Source organism: Alligator mississippiensis, chromosome 11 (genome assembly GCF_030867095.1).
Source record: "Alligator mississippiensis isolate rAllMis1 chromosome 11, rAllMis1, whole genome shotgun sequence".
NCBI lineage: Eukaryota > Metazoa > Chordata > Crocodylia > Alligatoridae > Alligator > Alligator mississippiensis.
The window spans coordinates 24,070,126-24,082,224 of record NC_081834.1 but is presented as its reverse complement, the minus strand read 5'-3'; the positions used below and the strand labels follow the sequence as shown (position 1 = coordinate 24,082,224).

At 37.8% G+C, this 12,099-nt stretch overlaps 1 protein-coding gene across 6 annotated transcripts in view; it reads left to right on the top strand.

The window, feature by feature from the left end:
- WDR72 (WD repeat domain 72) overlaps nt 1–12,099 on the top strand; it is a 284,931-nt gene that overhangs the window by 192,977 nt on the left and 79,855 nt on the right. Inside the window, exon 21 of one of the 6 annotated variants that reach the window (XM_059714685.1) lies at nt 684–775. The exons of the other annotated variants lie outside the window; for them this stretch is intronic. Coding sequence (XP_059570668.1) covers nt 684–694 — 11 coding nt within the window. The 3' untranslated portion in view covers nt 695–775. Of the gene's footprint in view, nt 1–683; nt 776–12,099 lie in introns of those variants that run through there. 6 annotated transcript variants of the gene reach the window in all.

The window sequence follows — 12,099 nt, the reverse complement described above, 5'->3', positions numbered from 1 at the left end:
TGTAATAAATTGAGAGTAAATCTATATAAAAAGAGTAAATCTATATAAAAAGAGTAAATCTATATGTTGAATAATTACCATCTATTTTTACCTCTCCGTTTGATGTGGCACATCTTCTTACTGATCTAAGTATTTATGGGGTTGTACTCTAGTTTTCATCCTGAATAACATCAAGGTAAGTACTAAATACTGTTTCAGGTGTTTAACCCATAATTTAGGGCAAGGGGCATGCACTTTGACCCAGTATAAAAGTATCTGGGTTTTGGGTGCCATTATCATTGTACTGCATTTTTGTTCTGTTGTGATTAATAGCAAGGGTCCAAATCCTGACATATCTAGCCTGGTTTTACTCAACAAATTCTTATTGAAATCAATGAGAATTTAAATGTATCTGGATAAAGCTTTGATTTGACCCAAGGCTAGTATTATCTTTAAAAATATCTTTTTCCAAAAATGTCTAACTCTTTAACTTTATGGATGTAAATTAGAACATTTAGATACCTATACGATTGTTTTATTTATTGATTCATTTGAAACGTCATCATTTCTGCTACCACAATTTGTGTTAACTGGGTACAATCTAGCCTATACCTGATTGTTTGTAAAATAATGATAAAAGACTAATACAATGATTCCTGTAATACAATCCATAATTAAGAAATAGCTGTTCTTTTCCCCTTTAGAATCTCTGTGATGGTGCTGTATTATGAAAACAAGTTTCTTCTTTCTTAAGTTTCCTTACAAAAAGAGCCTGAAAGCGGGGGCATCATAGTTTCACTTGGTAAGTTGAGAGAGATTTGGTTAGCATCAATCTAAACCTCATTGAGGTCCACAAGAAACTTTCCACAGATTTCAGTGAGATTTGGTTCAATGCCCAAGTGAAGCTGAGTGTTCTCAACTTTTCTCATATGCCTCTTAAATCTGAAAAACAAGACATACTCTTAGTTTTATCTTGCATACAAACTGAGAGTATCACCTTAAAATCCACCCTATTTGTGGGAGCTGAGCTTGTTGGCCTGCTCATAACACATGGCTGCAGGAAAAGGAGGTGACATCTCCCTTTTTTCCACTAGCCTAGTGTTTAGGGCATTCACACAGGATATGGAAGACACAATTCAGGTCTTACTGTAGCTGATGACATTTTAATCCAGAGGTGGCCAACTTGTGGCACATGCAGCCTCTGTGTATGGCATGTGTCAGATCAGGGCGTGTACAGGGAGCACAGAAGCAGATGGGGCAGAAAACAGCAGCAGATTAAACAAAAAGCACAGAGCTGGGAGCAGAAGGCAGCAGAGCAACAGATCAGGCAGAGGAAAGGGAGTTCAAAAGATGGAAAGGAAATAGCTGAGTATCTTTGGGGGTGCCTGGGGCTATGCAGCCTGTACTGGGGACAGAGGGACTGCTTAACCCTTTTGGAGGAGGCAGAGAACCTCTGGATCATAGAATCTTAGGAAAATAGGACTGCAAGGGACCTCACCAGGTCTTATAGTCCAGCTCCATGATCAAAGCAGGAACATCCCTGACTAAACCATCCCAGCCAAGTGTCTGTTCAACCTGCTCTTGAAAACTTCCAGGAATAGGGATTTCACAATTTTTTTAGCTAGCCTGTTCTAATGCTTGGCCAGCCTCATAGGGTGTGTGTAGACAAAACAGTTTTAACCCACCACTTCAATTTAGGGCCTTAAAGCCCCCATGTTGTGCACACACCCTGCACTTACTGCCTCTCCAGCGTTGGGGAGGGGAGGGCAAGCTGCCAGCGGGTGGAGTGGTCCCTGAGCTGCTGGGAGGCTGGTGCTTCCCTCCAAGGCAGCAGCACCCCCCCCCCTGGTGGCACCCACCCACATGGCACCCAGCTCAGGTGGTCCTGGGGGACACCACAGCCATGGAGGGAAGCACCAGGTCCCCCCACAGCTCAGGGAGGGGGGAAAACTGGCTCACCACTTTTCTTGGGTGGTGCCTGCCTTCCCAGGCTGGCTGCACAGGCTTCCTGCAGAGCCCCTGTGCTCCTCCTCGGAGTTTTAGTTTGCTGCACCCCAAGTCATTTAAGGTGCATTACACCACTGAATTTCCTATAGCAGCTGGAATTAATGCACAGTACACCGCCAAGGCGTACAAATATCGACACCATTAAAGCGGTGCAAAAGCATTTAGCCCGCTTTAAAGTGTCATGCACACGCACCCCTTGTTTTGTCTACACACGGCCCTAGTAAGAAAGTTCCTCCTAATCTCCAACCTAAATATCCCCTGCTAAAACTTAGGGCCATTGTTGCTAGTCCTCTCCCCTGTGGCCACAGAGAAAAGCCTATCTCTATCTTCTCTGTAAGTGTCCTTCAAGTATTTGAAAACTGTTCTCAAGTCCCCCCTCTGTCTTCTTTTCTCCAAACTAACCCTAGTTCTTTTAGCTTTCCTTATAAGTCTTGCCTCCAGACCCCTAATCATTTCTGGATAGGATGACCATAAGTCCCAGCTTGGCCAGGACAGTCCCAGATTTCAGAGGCTGTTTCAGTGTCCCAGCCATTGGAGAAAATTGAAGCAATAGTCCCGGATTGGTGGAAACTCACACACATGTGCCCAACTCCTGAGTCAGGAACCAGGCATGTGTGGGCAGATTCAACCCAATCTGAGACTTTTGTTCTATGTAAATGTCCTAGCCATAGGGTTCTTAGGTAGAAAGAGGATATTGGGACCACTACAACCATGTGTTTTGAAAGAACTGGCTTCTTTTTTGGGAGGGGCTTTGGGGTTTGGTTTGTTTGTTTGTTTTTAATAAAAGCAGGGCTTATAGCCCTGGCTCCAGGAGAGGGTTCAGGGTTGTGAATGTCAAGTGAAGTTAAGCACTTTCCTTTAGACAGAGGCAAGCATCTAAGGCATTGAGGGGAGCAAGCTAGTGGCACACTTCTCCATGTTTCCTACTACCTAGCTTAGCCTGTTTTAGATGGCTCCCTGTCTATCCCATTCCTAAGAGTCGAACATTCCCCAATATAGGAACAATATAGGAAACCTAGGTACCTAGCCTGTAGTTGAGAATTCTATTAAACAGCAAGGTATCAGCATTGCAGTATCTAAGTCTCCCGTTGCAGATATAGCCCTTAGTCACATTGTGCCTTGGTTCCCCATTTGTAAAACAGGGATAATAACATTTCTTACCTCACTTGAATGTCATGAGGATAACTGCCTAAAAGACTTTGAGGTGTTCAGCTACTGGAACAATGTGGTGAGATGATATAAGTAGAAAATTGCGGCATGTTATTCTAGAAATGGATATAAATGATCAGGTAAAAGGAAAGCATGTAGCCTGGGCTTCATTCCTCAACACTTAACTTTATTGTGACTGCCTCTATTATATTCTTTCTCTGTGGCAGATGTGGCTATAATTTAATGGATTATGAAGCCTTTAGTATGAGAAATTCGCACCATATAAATAACACCATTACAGTTACTTTGCAATAAATTCAGTTTTGTAGCCAGAAATTCCTAATTTAAGAAACTGTTAACAATTCAAGTTTTTAAAGATATTTGAAGGGTTATAAGATTTTTTTTTTTGTATCACTAAGCCCTTCAATTAAATAAATTGGTTGTTGCAGAAAATGAAGATTGTGCTGATAAATAGGTTATCATGAAATTAACAATGGGATTTGAATTCTAAAGTTATTGAAACTACTGTGGGAAATTAGAAAGAAGATGCAAGTATAGTAAATAATTGTCTTCATTCCATAAATTATCTTCAAAGACTTTTATTTACAAAATGAGCCAATATAGTAATATTGTTTACTTACTATTGTTTAAATATTGTTTAAATATAGAGAATCATGGCCAGACTTTAATGCTGAATCAATGAAATGCAGCACACAAAAGCTTCTATTCACCAGAGAAGTTCAGTGGCCTGCAGCAGAAGGTCTGAGAACAGACTTCCACTGCCTGCTGAGTTTTTCACAGGGAAATCTGTCCAGATGAAGAAACCATTTTACATGTACTTTATGCGCACCTCCCATGGAAAGCCAGTCTATGACAAGGTCTTTATCTGTAGCAAATGAATCCTTCTGACCCCCTGTGAGGTCTTGCTGCTTGATTAAGAAGGTGTTGCTAGTTGGTATGGGGGAAGGGTAGTGATGGTTGTGACTGTGGAATCCTTTATTAAAGATCCTTTTGGTTGTGAGCCAGGCACCTGTTCAAATTTGGCAAGATATCTTTCTTTGATTCTGTGTATTAGAAAAAATGCTGTAAGTTTAGACCATTGACTTCATGGGGATTACATGGGGTTTAAATTGGAACTTAGTTTGGTCTGCTGACTGCTGAGGATATTATTTGCAACTGGAACAAAGGCACTTGGTACTGTTATTCCCCATGGTCAATATTAGTGTAACTTGCATGGATGGATAAAATGTGCCATCAAAATCCCAGAAATCCATGAGATTTGAACATATATTCCTCTAGAATCAATCCCCTAGATGCAACACCTATGACAGTCTGAAAAGTTGGCATTCTCCATCCTCATGCCCTTTCCTCCATTTTTCTCCTCAGAGTTATGGTTCCCAGTCTGAGCCTAGGTTTGTGCTCATTACATAGAGAACATTCTCTTCTTGAATCCTTCTTCAGACTTCACACTCAATATAAAGATGGTCATTACGCAAAATCTGCGTTCTGGTGCCTGGATGTCATATGTTGAACCATTGGAAATAGACATAAACTGAAAGAAAGCTGGCAATGTAGCTATTTGGCAATTTGTATCAAAATTGTATAAATGCCAATCATTTAGAAAAAGAAATGTATACAATAAAGACAATAAAGAGGAGGTACAATCATAGGATTATCCCAGTAAGCATGATGAAAGACTACATTAAAGAGGACAGAGAAAGGGAAGGGATGAAAACTGAAGCCCCAAGAAAAATAGTTTAAATAAAATGGAATCATACTTAAAACATGGCAATATGGGTATATGTAAAGTGTGACCATTATGTCAGTAATAATCAGCAAATTGGTCTTAAAAATCTCAGAGAAAATTTTATTCCATTTTATGGTGTAAAAAAGCATTAAGCACTAATAGGAAGGGGTTAGCAGGTAGGTGAGGACATAAGGAATAAAGAGTTTGCATTAAAAGGAACAGGGAATCAAAGCTACTAGGTACGGGCACTGAAGCACCATGTCCACCAACAATGTAGTTTTTGAGGGTTCTAAGACAGAAACATGTAAATTATCCAAAGAGGGGGAAAAAGGAAAATGAATGGCCATCAGAGACTGACGTGTGCTTTTCATTATGATAAACTTCCTAAAGGAACTATAGGGATTAAATAAAGGATTTGTATTTTGTTTTTCTTTTGCCTAATTGTAAAACTGACAGGAAGATGTATTTCACTATTTCCCTTTTTGCATGTAAATATTTTGCTAAAGCTCAGACTGATTCGTCTTATACTTACAACTTTAGGGATTTTATTGCCTTCAAGCAACTGATAGTACTTATTGCTCTTTTCTCAAAGTAGTTCCATTTTTCAAGGGGATTCAGATAGATTAGCTTTAGTTTGGCATATGAAGATCTAGAATATGTCATTGTCCTATCTCCCAGGAGTAGGTAATGGCACAAGCAGGCAAGAATGTGAAGGCAAGAACATGAATGGGTTGTACTGAGATAGTGCTATGGTGCATTTGTTCGTTAATCTATGCATTTCCTGAGCTCTACACAATGGGAAGCTTGTTACATTATGTGAAAATGCTACTTACAGAATGTATACAGCATAAATATTGATCTGCTCAAAACAAAAGGACTACCGTCTTGAAATATGAATTGGTCCAACACTAACCAGGAGTATCTGTATATTATTTAAAAAGACATATTAATACTAATATGAATCATTCTTTGTATTTCATGAGCTACTTTCACACAAGGAATTTGCAAAATTTACTAAATTAAATGAGTCATTGAGTCTCATAATATCCCTGTGAACAAAGAAGTAACAGTATGGATGGGCAGTGTTTAAGTAAAACTTAATGGCTCCTCTTGTCCACCTAAACATACCCAATGCAGTTGCAAAGCCAACATTGTTACATTACTGGCCTTCCATGCTCATTTGATTTCATCTGGATTGTCTTCTGGCTCCCTGACTTTCCCTTCTTCTCCTTCCATTTTTATACCTTCTAGTTTAGCATCATACCCCCTCCCCAATCTTCACCTCTTCTCCAAATCCCATGTCCCTCTCTTTCTACCCCCATTTCTCTTGACTTCCATGTCTTTCTTTATTCCACATTCTCCATTCTTGTTTTCATGTAGGGGGAGGCTCCTAGTGGAGATAAACACAGTTTGTTCTTCAGGATTATCTGGTTAAGTGCCTCAAAAAATTTTGGGACTCTCAGAAAGCAAATGTCATTATCACTGCCCACTCAGCTGAATGGTGATGGTGAGGATTGGCAAAGGCTCTGAGCAGTGGAAATTTTGGGAAGGGAAAGTAGTACAAGGATGAATGTATCTAGCAGTGGACCTGTGGGCAAGCTTTATTCATCCCTTAGAGGGCACACAGAAGTGGCAATTTTTCCCCAAACTGGTCCTTGAAAGCAGTCTATAGCCAAGACATAACACAAGTGCTTTAAAAGAGCCTGATTCCATTATATGTGGGTTCAGATGAAGGCGCTTCAAAGCAGAACACCCTCAATAACTTGAGCCTGTACACACAAGGAGTAGGGCAGGGCTGATGCATTCCAGCCCTGCTTCTAGTGCTGTTTTCAGAATGGGAAGGGGGAAGGGAACATAGGGAGATTGTTCTGGGGGTTGTGCTGCTGCCACTGGAGGGTGGAGCAGGTGAATTGGAGCTCCCCTGAGGTGGGGACTCCAATCCACCCACCCTGACCACTCCAGAGCAGGCTGGGGAAATCCCAGAATGGGCCTCCCTTCCCTGCCTTGTCTCCCTCCCATCCTGAGACAGAAATGGGGAGCCAAGTGAGGAGGGATGGAGCTAGGGGAAGAGGCTGCAGAGATGCAGCCTCTATCCGTGGATAGGTTCCAAATTGGAGCTCGATCCCCCACTCTCCCAACCCAATAGCTAATATCTGTTCGGTTGGGAGGATAGGTCTAACTCATGGCACTTTCTGTGATGCACTGTGAGTTAGACCGGGGAGCTGCACTTTCTATTTGTGCCCAGAGTCTTGGGACAGTGTGTTGGGCCTGTGATTTTCTCTAGCTTTTATGTAGATGTACACAGGAAGGGTTGGGATTTCCTTTTTGTATATTTCCCCATGCATCCACATAAGCCAGAAGAAAAATGATCCCATGTGAAATAAGACAAGTATATGTTGTAAGGCATTAAGAGTGGAAAATTAGAATAGTATTATTATATGCTGTAACACATTAAAAGTGGAAAATTAGAACACTGTTCCAAGTGGAAGCAAGAATATGCTGAACCTTGGAAATGAATCTTGGGAACCTGAACTTGTTTACAGACATCAAGCAAATGATGCAGGTCCAAATTGGGGGCATAAAGTCAGAGCAGTGATGGAAGAAAATGACTTTTCCAGAATATAGGATGGACTGGGAAGTGGAGCTAGAAGGTAAGAGATTGACGAGGCATGGATTAGTGTCTCATTATTTGGGACAGGGAGAAAACAGATTTTGGTTCTCTTTACAAAGAAGTGACAAGTATGATGGAAGGACAAGATGGTAGTAAGAGCAAAGATTGCACTGAGGTTATCAACCTCTGAGACAAAAAAAATAGTTATGTTGTCAGGATGCTGAAGTTCTTGATGCTAATAGGGAAGGAAAATAGTGAAGTGCGGAAAGAGACATTACTTTAAAGTAGTGTAAGAGTGATGTTATACCCGTGATAGTCCAGAAATTATGCAAGAGGCAAGAATTTCTTAGGGTGATACCTTTTATTGGACCAACCATATAGTTGGGATAGTTACACAAGCTTTTGAAGGCAAAACATTTTTCTTCAGGTCTGATTAGAATCACTTAAAAAATTTAAAGATACTGAGATGATGGCAAGATATTCAAGAGAAAAAGCAACTGGAAGTGTGAGATGACACAAAACAGGAAAAGATCAGGAATAGAAAGTATTTTGGAATAATTTCCATGTGGAAGTGTTACTGGAACCTATTAAGGAAAAGGGGTCTTAGCGAAAGCATTTTAGAAGTAGGAAAAGGTATCTGCATGCAATTTGAGTTAATTCATACCTTTTCACAGGTTCATGAAGAATCTCATGGCACTTGAGCTCAGATCCTTATTGCTGAGAACCTAAACCGTTTGGGGTCCAAGAATATAATTCAGCCCAAATCAAAATGAAGTGCCAAATCATCAGTTTTGCTATAATTTTCCTTCTCTGTAAACAGAAGAAAAAGAGGGGAAAGGTTTCAGGAATTCAGAATATTTTATTTAACATTTTCAAAGAAAAACTATATTTTTTTCAATTCAAAATGATTTTTCATTTTTGCAATTTTTAATTTTGTATTATATAATATAAAACAAAATATGTCATGATTGCCAAAAAAAATTAATTAAGCTAAATGAGGGTTTTTTCAGAAATTTTGATTATGAAAAACTTTAAAATTTTTCATTTTCATTATGAATCAAAAATAGATTTGGAAATCTGAAAAATCTCTGCAATGTTAGCTCTTTGTTCTCTGCCCAACTCTACTGATTTCATTCATAGCATCGTTGCATTCACTGAAGGCAGAATTAGATGCATATGATTAAAGGCCTTGTTTTGAAAACTTTGTACATAAGTTTATTTATGGGAAGGTGCTTCAGCTTCGATGAGCAGTTTTCTTATGCTATTGTCTCTTTCATAGGCCATTTAAAAAATCAGTTAAACTCATTTGTACATTATCACAAAGTTCTATAAGAAATTATTGCATAATCAACATCAGATTTTCACCACTATTAATGAGAATGATATCCATTGGTATGTTCATTTAAAATCCTGGAACAGCAAGCCAATGAGTCTGACAATTTGTTTGATGAATGAAGTTTGAATATAAGCCGATAACAACAATTTGCTTTCTCCTGTACTGAATATGCATTAAAAACGAGTGTATTATATGCTAGTTTCACATTACAAATATTTCCAGTAAAAGAATACAAATCAATGTTATATTTTAGCATCCAACCTGTGGTTTAACTGTCCCACTATATCATCTCATATATATTCAATTAAAATTGTATTTTGATCCAGTATACTTTAATATTAGTGGTCAAGTATTAAAGGAAGCAAGCTTAAAGACTAATTCTAGAACTACAGCTTATTTCATTCCTTGCTCCATATATTTTACCAGAGAACTCCTTAATGTAACAGAAATCAGATTTGGTGTGTATTTTTACACAAAATCAAATTGTACAGGCGCCACCTCAGACTCCTCCAAAACATTTAAAAGGATAGGATTCCACCAGGACATAGTTCAAGAAAACAGTAAGGAAGCTGTATCTTTTAAATACAACTGCATAGTACATATTGTTGTAAAAGGTTTTCTACAGCAGTAAAACAACCTTAGCAGATATGGGGAACTGGTTTTATATCTTTGTATGAAAATATATCTAGTGTTTGTATGCATGTGTGTGTCAGTTTATCATGATGAAAGTTTAAAATGTAAAAATACAATGAGTAAATAGTGAATTATTCACTGTTATTTGTATGGTAATATTCTATACAAAGGCATTCACCATTATCATTCCATATTAGTTAATTGCTATTTAAACAGATCATATTCCTAATATTGAGGGTGGATATAATACTGTGTTGTAACACAGAGTAAAATATGTTTCCATTTTTATTTTAAATGGCAAGAACTTTTATTGTCTCCCATAGTATATTACCCCTAGTTTATGCCAAATTGAGCATGAGGGATGAGAGAAGAATAACGGTATCATCCAAAGTCCTGCCTTACCTTGATATCACAGGAAATGACAATGCACTGGAAATTTATGAAGAATCAGAACTGTTGTTATGAGCTTAACTCTTAGTTTTCAGGGATGTGACCTAATGTTACATATATTTGGGAGTAAGGGGTGGAAACCAAAAAAAAAAAATGAAATAATATATACATATATAATATTATAGCAAACATATAATAATATATTTAAATAATGAAGTAAAGCTACATTTTGTGAGGCAGAAAATACCAATGACATTCATTCCTGTTTTTTAACATATCAGAAATGACTTAACAGTAGATATTTGTTATTGTTAACTTATTTGTCTCTTTCAGAAAATTATATATAGAGATACTTTATTTGTGACAGCTCAACCATACTATATAACAATTAATTCTTAACATCAAATAAATGCTTCATTTATTGGCTTACTAGCAATACCTTCATTAAATAGTATATTTTATGTGTGTGTGTGTGTGTGTGTGTGTGTGTGTGTGTGTGTGTGCATGTGTGTATATACATATATACACACAGTCCCACAAACATTGTTTTTATATATTAAAAATATGTAATAAAAATAAGGAGGACTATTAGAAACTTGCAAGCTGTCCAGCTGCTCTTCCCCGTCTTGTTTCAAAGCTCTATTTGCTGTATCACTTAGGGTAAGACAACTCAGCATCACCTCTAGCTATTTAACTTACAGTATCAGTATGTGTGGCTGTTAGGTTTTGAATCAGGGCTGAGAGGATTTAGGTCACACCCAAGAATAGGTTTAGGTCATAACAATTTCCTCATTTCCTGTGACATCAAAGTAAGTCAGGACTTCTGATGATGTCGTCCTCCTTACATCATCCATCAAACTAGTAGTAAATTCTACATTAGTAAATTTCTCTACATTAATTTGAGGATGCATGATGATCCATAACTTATAAAATAAAATTCCTTTACTCATAGGCCCATCCTATCTCAAATTTACATATAGGGAAAGTGAGGAACAAAAAGGTTTGTATCAAAGTAAAATGCAGCCTACATCTTCTGACCATCAGTCTTTTTTAACCTTAACACTCTTTCTGTCCTTTATCACCTCCTCCCATCCCATCCTATTTCTTTTTCCTTAGCTCTCCATTCTTTTTTCTCCTTACAAATTTCTAAGTGCATCAGAGGAGACGGAAAAGACAAAACTTATTACAAGGTGATTTGGTCTTCATTCAAGAAAGTGAATATCATCCTCATCAGCTGCCTTAGAGCCTTCAGTGTTTCTTCTGAGTTCCAGCAAGGTTATTTTTCTAGTTTACTCCTCTGTTTGATTCATCAGTTTGGACACTTCAGCATCTTCCTCTAAAAACTTTCTCAGATTCTCCTCAGTTCACTGCTCACATTGTTTACTGATTCACAAGCCTTTCTGCTTCCCTGACTTTCATCTTGTCATCAGACCATGATCACTGCCCTCTTCTATTCACCCAGCTCCCACAGAGGGCTTACAAATAAAAAGCTTTAGGATCATATTAGGACAGAACCAGAGAAAGTATATTCATTTTCAAACATTCCCCATTCTACATCTAGATTTTTATTAGCCCTTCTGTAGCATAGTACATGACTAGTATTAAAATATGTTTTCATCTAAAAATTACAGTATGTCCACAGATTCTTTCAATTTATACAACAAAAGGAAATAAGGTTCAGCCTACTAGCATCTAAAATTAAACAGAAATCCAAGTAAATTAATTATTTGGCAATAAAACATATAAAATTCTTACATAGTATGGTCTACAAGAATGGAGTAGATACTTCTAGTTGAAAAGAAGGAACAACTTAGAACCTCTGTTTGTATTTCTACCCTTGTTTAAAAGTCTTTATTTCTATTTCAGTAATCTCAGATTTTTTTTACTTGTATTTAGTTCATTTGATTTTAAAAATGAACTCTTGTACACAGTTGTCAGTTTCGTGGTAGTAAACACCCAGCAACACAAGTACTACCAGTCTTTAGTAATAAAATGAGCTCAACCATTTACTAAATAAAAAAACACTTTCTAAAAAAAACCCTTTGTCTGCCTACTAGACAAAAAGTCCATATCTTTTCGAAAATCATTATCAAATAATTATTGAACCATCATTTGAAGGCATCTGTACCATCACCACATTAGCAGTAGACAGATCCAAGTTATATAACACATAGCTTATGTTATATTTTAGGACACTATGCGTGTATCTATGCATTTTGTCTGGCCAATACTCCACCTCCCCACCTT